This window comes from Pogona vitticeps, chromosome 2 (genome assembly GCF_051106095.1).
Source record: "Pogona vitticeps strain Pit_001003342236 chromosome 2, PviZW2.1, whole genome shotgun sequence".
NCBI lineage: Eukaryota > Metazoa > Chordata > Lepidosauria > Squamata > Agamidae > Pogona > Pogona vitticeps.
In genome coordinates this window covers 101260748-101275926 of record NC_135784.1, presented here as the reverse complement: position 1 = coordinate 101275926, position 15179 = coordinate 101260748, and the positions used below count along the sequence as shown (strand labels likewise).

General features: G+C 38.0%; 1 protein-coding gene across 3 annotated transcripts in view; it reads left to right on the top strand.

Moving 5' to 3' along the window:
- Positions 1 to 15179, top strand: part of SEC24A (SEC24 homolog A, COPII component) — a 46293-nt gene that overhangs the window by 24024 nt on the left and 7090 nt on the right. For all 3 annotated transcript variants that reach the window (XM_020794424.3, XM_020794423.3, XM_078385720.1), the window contains exons 11-21: positions 148 to 266; positions 987 to 1042; positions 4387 to 4593; positions 4828 to 4948; positions 7323 to 7481; positions 8741 to 8914; positions 9295 to 9405; positions 9961 to 10136; positions 10809 to 10946; positions 14327 to 14431; positions 14574 to 14666. In XM_020794424.3, coding sequence (XP_020650083.3) covers positions 148 to 266; positions 987 to 1042; positions 4387 to 4593; positions 4828 to 4948; positions 7323 to 7481; positions 8741 to 8914; positions 9295 to 9405; positions 9961 to 10136; positions 10809 to 10946; positions 14327 to 14431; positions 14574 to 14666 — 1459 coding nt within the window. The remainder of the gene's footprint in view (positions 1 to 147; positions 267 to 986; positions 1043 to 4386; positions 4594 to 4827; positions 4949 to 7322; positions 7482 to 8740; positions 8915 to 9294; positions 9406 to 9960; positions 10137 to 10808; positions 10947 to 14326; positions 14432 to 14573; positions 14667 to 15179) is intronic.

Below are 15179 nucleotides of genomic sequence, written 5' to 3'. Positions count from 1 at the left end.
TTGGTAGCTGTGTGGAGAAAAGTGGCCCCACTACCCTGAGGATAATACATTAGAAAAGCTCTATGCCATGGAAGATATATATGTTTGACATGAATGTGAGCCTTACTAAACATAGTACTGTTTTTTTTTCTTAAACTTAATTTCCAGACTTCCAGGAAACACTAGAACAAAAATAGGCTTCATAACATTTGACAGCACAATCCATTTCTATAGCCTCCAGGAAGGTCTTTCTCAGCCTCAGATGTTAATAGTTTCAGATATTGATGGTAAGTATGAATAATGTGTAGCATTAGATTTATGAAATATACTTTATGGGTCCTTGCACATAAGTACCTGGCCTAGAACATTAATCCATTATTGGCCAAATTCTATTGCTTTAGAAAAAGAATGTCCATTAAATATGATGTCTATATGGGGAGGATTATGCAAGACTGGGTATTCCTCACTGAGTAGAAGAATAGGCAGGAAAGGGTTTGGCATGTGCTCCTGTTGAAGGCAGAGCCAGCAGGCTTAATGTCCCTTCTAAGCTTCTCTTATGTTCATTATTTTTATTTGCCCTTATTGCTGTTGAGCATTTTTAAAATAAAAGCAGCATTATTTACTTTTTCTTCACAGGATATATTTTTCTACCTACTTTCCTATATTCTTAGCCTCTTGGAAAATTGATATTGCCAGAATTAAAACACAGAGTACTAACTCTGGCAAATCTTTAGGCCAGTCTCCTTGTTCACCCTAATACATTCCATGAGGTGAGCATAGGAAAGGAATGGAATGGAGTCCTTCGCCCATGACTTTCAGAGATTTCTACAGCTTTACTGAATTTCTCCCTGGCACTTTCTGTTCCTGACAAGGGAGAATGTTAGGGCACCGTGTGCATAGAATATTGTGCAAGTACTTGATACATTTAAGAGGTGGGAAAGTGGTTAAAGTTTTAATATTGGATAATTCAGGCAGCTTTCACTGCATTTTTATTATTTTTCTTGCAGATGTTTTTATACCAATGCCAGAAAATTTGCTAGTAAACTTAAATGAAAGCAAAGAGGTAAGAGTAATATTAGGCAGCTTGATTATTATTATTATTATTTTGGAGATTTATCCAGTGTGGTGATAAGGTTGCTCTTCTGAAATTGACTATTCACTGCTTGTTTTTCTGAGAAAGAAAATTGGAAAACTATGAGCTTGGGTGTGAGACCTAAGGGGTGGGGGTAAGGTCCAAAACCTTAACGTTTTTAATTGAACAGATTCAAATTCAGTTCCAGTTTTAACACATCTAAACTGAATAATGGCCATCCTTTCCCTCAAAGACATCATCCTTTAAGATACTCCCTTTCTTATCCATTTGTGTTTGACACATATTTCCCTTTTCTAAGAGGCATCATACTTAGACAGATGCCTGCGTTATCACAGAATGATATACTGTTTCCAAATCATTAAGGTCATTATTCAGGTTCGTTCAGTTACAGCATAAGTACACCTGGATTGGAAACTCTTAGTTCCATACCTTGCTCTTTCCTTCCTGCCCACCTACGTGCTCTTCATCTCCTCTTACTCACGCACTCACATTCCCAAGTGCTCTTTCCCTCTTATGTAGTGCTGTTCTCCTTCTCTCCCCTACTTCTATCCAGGTATACCTCCTCCTGTCTCAAATTACAGCTGTTTTTTTCAAAAAATGTTGTCTTTCTCATCTTGCACTCTTCTTTTTACTCCTCCTTCTCAGTGCTTGTTCAGCTGTCTCTTCTCTCTGTATGTGTCCTAACTTGACTGAAGAGTTTGGGGTTCTGCAGCAGGCGAGCAGCAGTCACACCTGGCCTGTTGTTCCTGCCATGGCTCTGGCCCATAGAGGACTTCCTAGTGGACCCCTAGAAATATAAATATGCCAGCCCTGGCTGAAGCATACTCACTGCTGGTTTATTTATTTATTTATTTATTCTATTTGTATCCCGCCTATCTGGTCAAAACGACCACTCTAGGCAGCTTCCAGACAGATAAAAATACAAACACATATACATATAACAAAAAATAGAAATATCCAGGAATAGACAATTAAACAAGAAACAATAAGGAATAAACAATATGGTTAGGGACTTTTGTTATCTTGTGACTCAAGATGGTACTGTAGGCTACCGATATATTTAAATTAACTAAAATGAAATAACCAATCTAAACAAAATAATTCCTAAACAACATTCCTGCTAAACTGGCAAGTGCACCTCTGTATCCCTGCACATAGCTGTCTTCCTCCTCCGTGCAGCAATCGCATTAGGTTCCGGTCACGATGGAACCCAGCGTGGGGGGTGTGTATGTGTGGAGTCACGCACACGCGGGGGCTGAGCCCCACCCAGAGGGACTGAAAATTAGAGGATATGTTGCTCCTAAAGGTCCTTTTAATATGCATATCAACTTTCAAGTGTCTGTTTCATGGTCTTAGGAGTATGGCAGACAGACACTGTCACATTTGTTCGTATTGAATGCTGCAGTACAGTCTGACACAGACTTGCAGTCTTCTACATGCATATGTAGAAACACTGAAACAAGAGAGCTGCAGGGAATTAGGGGCCTGTGTTGAGCCTAGTGGGTGGAGACTACTAGAGCCTTAATTCCTGGCAGCTTCCACAAAGCTTAGCACCACCCATCAATTTCCTCTGTCTTCTTCATAGGATGAAAATAGCTGCTGTAACTTTCATTAACTACCTGTAAAATCTTGAAAACACTTGAGGATGAAAGTCTCATGCCTAATTGGTGCCTTGTGAATGCATTTTATTCTCTGAGGCCCCCATTTTTAACAGCTCTTCTAATGTTTTTAAATATATGCATTGTTCTTTGTTTTACTTTATTTCATTCATTTGCTATGCTAAGATATTTTAAGGTTTTGCACTATACTTCAGTGGCTGGAATCCTGATCTGCAGCTCCACATATGCAAAAGCTGATGATGTCATCAGTAGTGGACTTAAATCTTTAATTTAAAGTTTCTTACGCCGTCCTACCCAATGTTCCAAGGCTCCCTAAAGATCCCTTATAACTTTGGGGAGCCTTTGGGAGATCCAGGATAGGGATGGGGAGCCTTTAATATCTGTAAATCGCCACCAGAAATCCCATTGCCAGGATTGCTTTTTTTTGGACATTTAAGCTCCTGTCCTGAAGCCTTCAAAGGTTTTCCAAGTCAAAATACTTTTACAGTTCAGTAAACCTTTATTGGCATAAAACAATATGGACAAGGAAGTAAGACACAAGGGGAAAAAGAATCACAAGGTGAATAAACATAGTCAACATTAAATGAGAAAGTACAAAATAATGAGAAATAAGACATAATACCCAGGGAATGAGGTAAAAAAAGTTCTACATTAAGGGAGAACAGTGAGTTTCATAATTATAGCTAAATAGTTTGCCACCGCCTCGGTGAGGGAAGCACAGTGATCACTTAAAAAAATAAGGAGAAAGTCAGGGAAAAAGTCTAAAGAGAAAATCAACCAATGATCTAAAAGGAGATTCCGAAGGGAGTAATGGGCATCTGAATAGAATATGATTTAATGTATCAGGCAGCAAGTGACAAAAAAGGCAAAGTCTTTTGCCTTTAGGGGTTTTGGAATAACGGCCATGGCCGACGGGAAGATGTTAAACTGGGCTAGCGTGACAGTCCTCTGCAGCATAGGATTAACCAGTAGGTTGAAATAATTTGCAGGCTATTCTAAAGAAGGGGATAAACCGAAAACATTTGGAGAGCAAGGGAAATTAAGAGGATCTCTTCGGTGTTCAAACTCTCATTGATATAGCTTGGTCTTAACATGAGAGTAGGCAACAGATAATTCCAAATCGAAGAGTGATTCTAATGAGATATCAATCGATAACAATTCAGAATGGATAAGTTGTATCCATCTAAGGGAGTAGGGGTCATCGAACAAAGCATATAGTAACAAATCCGGGGATCTAGTTAAAAACATAAATATATCCATGGGAGCCTCAGAACCTAGGAGCAGGGAACAGAAAACTTTAAAGATTAAAGTCTGTGGCTGATGACATCATCAGCATTTACGTGCATGGCATTGTGCAGGAGGATTCCAGCCAGTGCCTTTCAGTTATGTTATTTTTATGTTTTTGAGCTCTATTTTGTGTGTTGCCCAGAAAGCTTTGGTTACAGAGGCAGAGCTAAGATGACAAACAACAGAACATGGTTTGTTTGCCCGTTATTTCTTTGTTTGTTTGTTTGTTTAACTTATATGCCGCCCACACAACCCAAAGGTCTCTGGTCGGATTACAACAACTTGAATACAGTAAAAAGATAAAAGGATAAAACAATAAAGAGATAAAAGGATTATCAATATGGGAGACATCTATTTTGGGCTTCTAATGTTTCAAGGGGGGGAATAAACTTTTCTTTCCCCTTTCAGTTAATTCAAGATTTATTGAGAACTTTGCCTGAGATGTTTACCAGCTCCTTGGAAACACAGAGTGCTCTGGGACCTGCCCTACAAGCTGCCTTTAAATTGATGTCACCAACTGGTGGTCGGATATCTGTTTTTCAAACACAGCTTCCCTCTGTAGGAGTGGGTGCACTCAAACCTCGTGAAGAACCAAACCCCAGAGCATCTGCGAAGGTTAGCAAAATAGACACTCCACATGCATTTTTTAAATAACTCTAAAAGTAAGATCAGTTTTATTGGTTATGATAATTTTAGTTTCAAAACTATCTTGACTCTTTGGAAGTCCAGACCTTTGTAAACAAACAGAATTCTTGTTTCAGAGCATGAGACTTACGGTGACCAGCATTTCTCAAATGCTAGTATTCAGTGTGTGTATATTGGAGTTACTCATTCTGATTTTCTCACCAGGAAATACATCTTACACCATCTACTGATTTCTATAAAAAGTTGGCCTTGGATTGCTCGGGGCAACAGGTTGCAGTTGACTTGTTTCTTCTTAGTGGGCAGTACTCTGACCTGGCTTCCTTAGGTAAGACATTTTATTATTTATTTTATTTATTTTATTTATATCCCGCCTATCTAGCCAACTCATGACCACTCTAGGCGGCTAACGTCATCAGATAATAAAAGTATACATACATACAACAGCGTAAATAATAAAAACTTTACAAAAATAGAAACCAAATTCTCACATGTTTTCTGGTCTCTCCTTGTACAGTCAACCCTCGACTTACAAACTTAATCAATTCCGGAAGGAAGTTTGTAAGTCGAAAGGTTCGTAAGTAGAATCAGGATTTCCCATAGGAATGCATTGAAAACCAATTAATCTGTTCCGTCTGTTTTTGGTTTTTAGGTTGAGGGAAGGTTTGTAACTCGAATCATTAGTTCCCATAGGAACTAATGCAAAGCTAGTTAATCCGTTCCTACCACTAGGGGCAGAATTCTTTTCTTTACTTTTAACCTAGGATGACTTAGGTTAAAAAAAAGGAAAGAAAAGAGGGAGGGAAGGAGAGAACAGGCACCCTTTCAACAGAACACCTTGAAAAGCACCTTTTTAGCCAAGAAAAGCACCTTCTGGGAATAACCAAGCACCTTTCAGGCAACAGATCACCTTGAAAAGCACCTTTTCAATCAAGACAAGCAAATACAAGCACCTTTTTGGGGAAAAGGGGGCAGCAAAGGAGGGAGGGAACACCTTTTAAAAAATCCAAATATCAAAAATTTTAAAAAAGCCAAAAAATAAAAATACAGTCCGTACAGCACTGTACCAGGCAATACCAGGCAGTACCAGGCAGTCTGAAGACTATCTCCAAATTCACTCTCAAAACGCTGGGAAGAGCAAGGAAGCAGACAGGCACCCTCTTCACTGGCCAACAGTTAACTGAAAGTTCAAATTTCATGTTTTCCCCACCTCCCACACGTTTTTTTCAGTTCGTAACTCGAATCTAAGTTTGCAAATTGAGTCAATATTTTTCTATCAGAGCAGTTTGTAAGTCGAAAAGTTTGTAACTAGGGCCGTTTGTAAGTCGAGGACTGATTGTATAGGCAAGACAGAGATCATCAGTGTTTCTATAAACACGTATATATTTTAGTACTTTTAAATTAGGAGTGGGCAAAGTGTGATTCTTCCTAGGTTTCCATTGTGCCCCCCAACCTTTCTGCCTAGATTTGTAAAAAATACAGAGTTGAAAATCATGTCTTCAAAAGCCAGAGGAGTGAGCAATTTGATATTTAAAGGCAATTTTGCCCTTGGAAATTTTCAAGTCTGAAATAGCCTCTCTTTAGAAACTGGAAGTGTTTACTTCCTATTTTTAACAATGGCCTTAATCTGGTCTAAAAGAGCCCCAGGGAAATTGTAAAGTGACATTTGGCATATTGTGTTTCCCAAGGTTACTGTGGGATGTACAATATTTATTCTGGTGTGAGAGGCAGCTTGCCATAGTGCCAAGAATGGTGGAAAGGATTCTTAGATGCCCCAGTGATGTGTGCCTACTTGAAGTGGTAAAAACTGAAGCTCCATGGTAGCTTCTGTCAGAATATTTATTTATTTATTTTATTTTATTTTATTTTATTTTATTTTATTTATATCCCACCTATCTGGTCGGTTAAGACCACTCTGTCCCTTCAATGGATTTAAATGGGGAAAACAAAAAATCACCAAAAATTAACGAAGACTCAGAACAAAGCCAAATTAAGTTTGCGTAGGTTTCACAAGGTGCACTACCGATTCCAAGCATTTAAAACAGGTTTCAAACATTTTAAGACACTTAAAAATGAGCGAAAACGGACATCGGAAAATCCATTGAAAAGCATTGAAGCCCACTCAATGCTTTTCAATGGCTTTCCGATGGGGGAAACATTGTTTCACTTAGCGATGTTTCCTATGGGGATTTTCGCTTAAGGACGGTAATCCGTTCCCATTGGAACGGATTAACCGGTTTTCAATGCATTCCTATGGGAAATGGTGTTTCGCTTAACAATGTTTTCCCATAGTGATGTTTTTTTGGAACCAATTAACATCATTAAGCGAGGCACCACTGTATTGTGAGGGTTCTCTCTAGGGTAAGATTTATTGCATTTGGATGCTGTTGTCCATTTGAATGATGTTGACTGATTGCTCTCACTTAGGAAGACTTACTTTCGCACATCACCTTTTTTTCACACACGTGACTTTTAAATTCCTGTTGGCCAGTTCTTAGATTTAATGGGCTGAATCCAGTTGGTAGTCTTAACTAGAGTTGACTCAGTGAATCAGTGGAAGTTACTTAAGTGTTGACTCACCATTCAACTGGCCTACTGTAGTGGGATCGACAGTTTCATTTAACCAGTATTTACTCATCTGACTTACCTGGTGTCAGAAATTAAAATAAAACAAGTGTATTCACTTATTTCCCCCCTTCTAGGATGTATATCAAGATATTCTGCTGGTAGTATCTATTATTACCAATCCTATCATCATCAACACAATCCTCTTTTGGTGGAGAAGCTACAGAAAGAACTTAAACGATATTTGACTAGAAAGATTGGTTTTGAGGCTGTCATGCGGATAAGATGTACCAAAGGTCAGATAACTTGCTAGTGTTGAAGCAGTGCTTCCCGAAGTGTCTAAATGATTCATTGGTAATCATGTATGTAAATTTTTAAAAGATACAAAATCATAAGATATAATATAGTTGACAAACGATACATATTTCATTACTTGGTGACTTACCACTTTTGATATGAAGCTTGAATGTGTGAACCGCTTCCAAGAAATAACATTATGTCTGAAGTGTTCTGTGGTAAGTACTCTGTGGTGACTGTCATGTTTACAAGCCATTGTTTTATACTCTTGTTAGCAATCTTGTCAATTTACGCAAATGTTTTTCCTGTGTACTGCTGTCCAGAATCCTGCACTTTGTCAAAACAGATTTCAAACTGGAAATGCTTTTAAAGGTGATGGCCATTCTAAAAGCTTATCTTTATCATGAGAGCAAACAGAAAAGTTATGGAATTGTTTCTGTTCTTTACCATGAGAAGATTGCAGTGTGTGTAGTGATCTCAGTTCATTACAGAACTTCTTCCCCCTTGAACAATTTAACTGACTTTTTACTTAGACATTTTGGCGATGTCTTGTTCCATGAGGACAGTTGCATAAGCACATACCCAGGTGGGCTGTGATTCATGTGAGTGGCTGCACATTCAGTTTCACAACTATTATATGATAGACTGTGCAATGGAAAGGATCTATTTGCATGATAGTCCTTCTGCTCCAGAAAGTGTTTCTGCCCTTTCAGAAACATCAGCTATGTCCAAATAATCTAGTGCAGGCAAGTTTGGCCCTTCATATGTTGTTCCACAGCAACTCCCATCAGCTGTAGCTAGTGATAAAGGATGCAGGGAGTTGTAGTTCAACAACTAGTAGGCCACAGCTGTGCACCATTGAATTAGCTCTTCCTCAGTATGCCAGGAGTTCTTTTATGGATGTGCTGGAGTGCTGCTCTCTGCCCTGTATTGAATGCTGATCCAAGTGCTTTGGGAACAAGACAAGGATTGTGGTGTGAATAAGATCCCAAGAAAATTCCCAGTATATCTAATGAGTGTCATATGTAACCCTTAATATTCCAGCTACTACTTTACATCCGTTAACTATGTAGACAGTGACATCCAGTGTAAGTAGATGTTCAGTGGCAGTGCATAAAGTATTTCAGACACTAGAGAGCTAAATGAATATACACCAGTCTTATTTCAGACTTTTAGTATCGAGAAGTAAATGCAGTCTAAAATTATAGAACCAGTTGTGTTAAAATAAATCCTAAAATAATACTCTTGCTTTTACTAGGCCTTTCTATTCACACCTTCCATGGGAACTTCTTTGTACGATCAACAGATCTGTTGTCTTTACCTAATGTGAACCCTGATGCAGGCTATGCTGTGCAAATGTCAGTGGAAGAGAGTCTGACAGACATGCAGGTGGTCTGTTTTCAGTCAGCCCTCCTGTATACCTCTAGTAAAGGTAAGGTTGTTTGGGCATCGAGACCACTAATGGTGTATGCTATAAGTTATTATGCTAGTTGATCCATTTCTGCAAACCAATTCATTTCTGACAGCACAAATGAATTAGTCTTTAGTCTACATAGAACCTCAGCTCTGACAGAATAGTATGCATTAGCCTGTTGCCAATAGTTTAATTACTGTTTTAATGAACTGAAGTCCGGTGTCCACTCTGTTCAACAGAACAACTGGTTGTACTAGAATATCAGCAATTAAGTGCCTTTTCTACGAGATTGGTTAAAAAGTGAAAGGCAACTTTGCAGAAAAAGCTTTAATTGTGTAAATTGGGCACATTTGTTAAATGCTGTTCAGAAATCATGGATTGCTTTCCTCTCTGTCCAGGTGAAAGGCGAATTCGTGTACACACACTATGTCTACCAGTTGTTAGTCAGTTGAATGATGTTTATCTGGGAGCTGATGTGCAGGCTATTACTGGGCTTTTAGCCAATATGGGTAAGTGCTTATCAGTATGTGTGAATTATGTAGTATTAAAAGTTGATACTTCATTACTGCCATATTATTTGTGGGAGATTGGAGGTAGTAGTGATCATTCTGATTTACACTGAAGCATAATACTCTGCTCAGATAGAATGTGTGCATGTGACTAGAATACTAAAATAGTGTCTGAAATCCTGTTGCCATAACCTCGGCGCATAAGGCTAATGATGTAAAATCATCCCAGTAATTTTCAGCAGTTAAAGATTTCTACATCCCATTCGTCGCTTCCTGATGATGAAAGAATCACACAGGAGCTTTGTGAGAGGAGGTGAAAATGTTAAATTGCTAAAAAAAAAAAAAAAATCGCCACTGCTGATGCCATACAGTACATAGGATAAGTTATGGCAGTGAGATTTCACCCAGTGTTTAAAATTATTGGCATTCTGCGTTATTCACTTTCTAGACAGGTATGGAGTTGTGTGTACTGTTTATGTGTGTGAGGAAGATTGATTGTAAGATTATATTCTGTGGGTACCTACTGTCCTATTTACTATGTATTTTTTTCTTCAGCTGTTGACCGCTCAGTTTCAGCGAGTCTGAGTGATGCTCGAGATGCACTGGTGAATGCTGTAATAGATTCCCTGTCTGCATACCGATCCTCTGTCCTAACTATTCAGCAGCCTGGTCTTATGGCTCCTTCCTCACTACGTCTGTTTCCATTATATGTATTAGCTCTCTTAAAACAGGTAAGAACAAAAGTGAGATGTGCTTGTGTATTGAGCTGGAGTAAACAAAAAAAAAGCATTACTCTGAGAAGTAGGCAAAGTTGGGCTTCATCTTTTCAGTTTGAAAAATCCAGAAAAATCTGCCTCATTAATATATAAAATTGTAGGGACGTTAAAGAAGTAAAGACTACTTTAAATCATTAATTTTTGTTTTTTCTTGCAAACCAAACAAAGCTTATTATGCAAGACTTGGGACAGCTATTAAAATATTAATACAGATTTTTTTTCAATGACTCTTATAATATCTTCAGGAGGCTGAGAAACATCACTACAGTAAAAATGTGGCATTCTGAAATACTGTTATTCTGAAATTAAACATGGAACCTATCCTTGAATTTAGCGCAGTTAATTCTAACTGCATATTTGACCAACTTTTGTTGTCTTACTATCAAATATCAGTTTGATTAGATGATTGTATCTAAAATATAGAAAATTAACACAATACAAGCTTTCTTTAAAACAAATCTAGATAATCTATTTTAAACTTAGTTATGAGTTCAGTTGTACTAATCGTATTAATGTTTCCTCCAGGGATAAACGAGTTTTCTGAAGTACATTATACTTGTTCCTGGCAATGTCTTTCCCCTTCTTTGTCCAGTTTCCCTTGTTACAGTTCCTGTCTTTTATTCACAGAAGGCATTCCAAACTGGGACAAACACTCGTTTAGATGATCGCATCTTTACCATGTGTCAAGTGAAAAGCCAACCTTTAGTGTACCTCATGCTTATGATGCATCCCAGTCTGTACAGAATGGACAATCTCACAGATGACGTATGTTTTTACTCAACTCTTGTAAATGTAGAGTGCACCCTCTGCCCTATCACCTCTGAGGTATTAGGCCTTGAGTTATCAGGAATTTTGCAAAAGCAAACAAAAACAAAAACCCCAAACACCTTCGTTATTATAAAGGGAACAATGCAGTTTTTCTTCAGTTGGATTACACAATGTGAGTCTCTGTTTATGTAGTTTTTTATGCTCAATAGAATAGAGGAACATCAGGCACGAGTTCTTGAGATCCTGCAACACTGCTGATCTTGCACCTAACAAGCTTCTACAAGGTATAATTCAGCACTGTTTCACAAGCAGCTGAGAATTTTAGATTACAGGTATTGGATACAATAGGATTAGATTAGAATCACTTGAAAGACTTCTTTAGGAACAACTTCCTTAGGAAGCAGAAGTAGAATGAATGGTGGCGATTCATGTATTTGGGTGATTCCTGGGGTACACGACTACTGTCCATTTTAGAGGATCGTATCCTCTTCCTCTCCCTCCTGTTACCAAAGGGTCGGGAAGTAACCCTCCTTCAAACTGAAGATTAGGGAAATCTTTTATAATACCGGACGATCCTTCTTGACCAAGCATGGGTTCTGTCTGTACCCCTCGATTCACTGTACGTCCCAGTTCTCCGTCAGTTAATAATCTGAAAACGTGCGCGTTACTGTCCTCCTTTATATCCTCCCACACGATGAGATCTAGCTCCTCCCCTCCCTCCTCAGATAGACACACTTCTGCCGGTTTTTCCACCAATCCTTCCGCCTGGTCTATTTCAATCAAGACCCCCTCTACACATCCACTTTCCTCTATGGTAGTCTCCTTCTCAGAGGACGGCACACTCTTCTCGCCTTCACACTCCCCACATTTAAAAGACACTTTAAAATGCTGCTATATAGAGAAGCCTTTTTTGGCAACCCTACTTGACTTTTTCCCCCCGGTATGCCTGTTTTCTTTTATGCCTCCCGTTCCACATTTTAATTTTTACAATACTCAGCTCTTGAATAAAATAAAACTTACTATTTTATTTGATTTTTATATGATACATATTTTAGTTTACTGCAAACCGCCCAGAATAGTCCATTGTACTAGTGGGGTGGTATATGAATTTAAGAAATAAATAAATAAATTTATTTAATTTAAATTTAATTATTTTGGCACTATGTAAAATAATAGTTTTCAAAGTAGCCATGTCTCAGCATGTTGACAGAATTAAAGTGGGGGAATCTAAGAGTAAATATTTAAAGACGAACAAATTTGCTTTCAGATGATATCTCATGGATCAAGTTCTACTACTTCAGTAAAAGAAAGTCTTATGTATTTGTATATTTGTGTCTGAAGAAGTAAATTTTGGATTTTGACACAACTGATTGTATAGTTTTAGACTGAATTCAACTCTTGATGCTGCTGATATCTAAAAAAAGTATTCTAAAAGCTTATAATGAAAATTATGGTCTGCTTCATAATTCATTCTTGGTCTTGTTTTTGCAGAAATAATGGAGCTTCTCTACCTCCAATTATATAATCTCTTTGATTTGATATTAGCAATTCAGTTATTTCTATTTGTATAGTAGTCTGTTAGGTTGTGTGGAATGTGTGTTTGTTGTAGATTGTTGGCTTCACAGAATTCTATAAGCTATTCTGCTTCATTTCTGACTTTTTGGCCAAGTTCTCTAATCATGTTTTGTTCTGTTTATTTCCTCCTTTTTATTCCAATCATCTACAGTTACCAGTACATCCTGTTTTAGTATGTGATCAGGTGCCTCTTGCTCTTAAATAAAGCTTTCAGTTTCTTGTTCTGCAGCATCTGCAGTTGAAGCATAGACTGGAATGAGGGTTTTTTGATAGAATTTCTATAGACTTAATTGATCATATTTTATATTGTAGTCCCCAATTATTTTTTGCCATGTCTTGCCTCACAATTAGATCCAACTCTTCTGAGTCTGTCATTTTAAGTAAATATTGTAATTTTTGATTGAAAATTTCCTATTCCAGTCCACTTTACTTCTTGTATACTATTAGTGTCCAAACATTCTCATATTCCATGTTCTAACTATATGTATTTTGTAGCATTAGACTTCCTTTTTGCCTCTATGCACATCAGCAATTAGATTTTTTTTGTCTTTAATCCAATTATTTCATTAGTCACTGCCATATTTGTACTCACACTAATAACTGAGTGCCATCTGACCTGGGAGGTTCATATTTTATTACTATACTGTATCTTATTTCATTTTGGATTGTCTCCTTGCAGATTTCTAGAGGTATAAATTATTCAGAACTTGTATAACTTTCTTCTGCACAGTTCTTACAAGGGTCCACTTAAACCTCCCTTTTGTCATCTGTGAAGGATCCTCTACTAGTATCACTTTCCTCTGCTGCCACTATCTCTGTTGCTTCTTCTTTGTTCGTGTCAGAAGCCCCACAGTACAATTAATAAATATAAGTTTTGCCCAATAATAGGTAACATCAAGTCTTCCATAGTACACACTGAGGGGGCGTAGTGTACACTGATATAGGCTGTGTGACATACAGTGGTGCCTCACTTTATGATTGCCCCGCATTATGACGAGACCGCATTATAACGATCTTTTTGCGATCACAAAACGATGGTCTAAATGGCGTTTGTTCGCTTTGCGATGGTCAGTTCCCTGCTTCGGGAACTGATTTTTCGCAAAACGACGATTTTAAAACAGCTGATCGGCGGTTTCAAAATGGCTGCCGGGTAAACAAAATGGCTCCCCGCTGTTTTCTGGGACGGATTCCTCACAAGACAGGCAGCGAAAACGGCTGCCCTATGGAGGATCTTCGCTGGACAGTGAGTTTTGACCTCATTGGAACACATTAAAGGGGTTTCAATGCATTTCAATGAGGTTTTTTTTGCTTTACGATGTTTTCACTAAACAGCGATTTTCCTGGAACGGATTATCGTCGTTAAGCGAGGCACCACTGTAGACTGTTCTTCTACACACTTGTAAATGAATATGTCAGTGCAAAACCTCAATTTTTTCTCTTTGTTGCTGACATGACTATTCATTTTTGAAGAAGAAATTAACTCTTATACTGGATATGTGTGCATCTTTAGTTGCATGTACAGTAATTTTTGGGAAATCCTATCAACTACAAATGTGTAATTCATTTGGAAAAAAAACTCTGATTTAGAAAATGAATGATTTAGGCATTATTTAAAAAAGATAGGGGAAGATTACTTTTCTTTGCTTCGTGGATATGTGACTATGTACATATGACTATTTGTATAACTTTATAAAGGATTCTTTTCCTGTTGCTTATTACATTGTGACTGCAAGCCCATTTGTATTTTACACATCGTCTGCTGCTCTGTCTGCCTATTCAGAGATTAATATTTATTTCTGCAGGGGGCTCTCAACATCAATGACAGAACAATACCTCAGCCGCCTATTCTCCAGCTATCTGTGGAAAAGATAAACAGGGATGGTGCTTACCTCATGGATGCTGGCTCTGTAAGTTACCTTCTGAAGACATTCACACTGTGTACATTATAGCATATTGTCCTTGTTTCATAATTGTCTTTTATTGGAAAGTGGCTGAGCTAAGTGTGCAATGCACTAATATTTTCTGATTCATCCTTTTCTGACTTTATAGGTCATGTTTCTATGGGTTGGAAAGAATTGTGGACCGAACTTCATCAGCCATGTCCTGGGAGTTCCAAACTATGCATCAATACCACACAATATGGTAAGAATGTAATTCAGAGAACTTGTTGCACAGAAAAATTGGCCCATGGCCATTAATTATTTCTATTATAGTGCCAGTCCCCAAGCAGTCAGCTGTGATATCTCTCAATGACTATAGACCAGTAGCTTTAACATCTGTTATTATGAAATGTTTTGAGAGATTGGTGCTGGATTACATTAAGGCTAGACTTCCACCTTCTTTGGACCAATGGCAATTTGCATACAGGAGAAATAGATCTACTGATGATGCTGTGTCCATTGTACTTCATACTGTATTGAGCCACTTAGAACAACAGGGAACTTATGTGAGGCTGTTGTTTGTGGATTATAGCTCTGCTTTTAATACCATTCTACCAAATAGGTTGTTTTTTAAAATGATCAACCTGGGATTACCTCAGAAGATCTGCGTGTGGATAAAGGACTTTCTGACAGATAGGCCACAGTCAGTAAGGATGGGATCTCACCATTCTTCTACCCTGGTACTAAGTACAGGAGCTCCCCAGGGCTGTGTGCT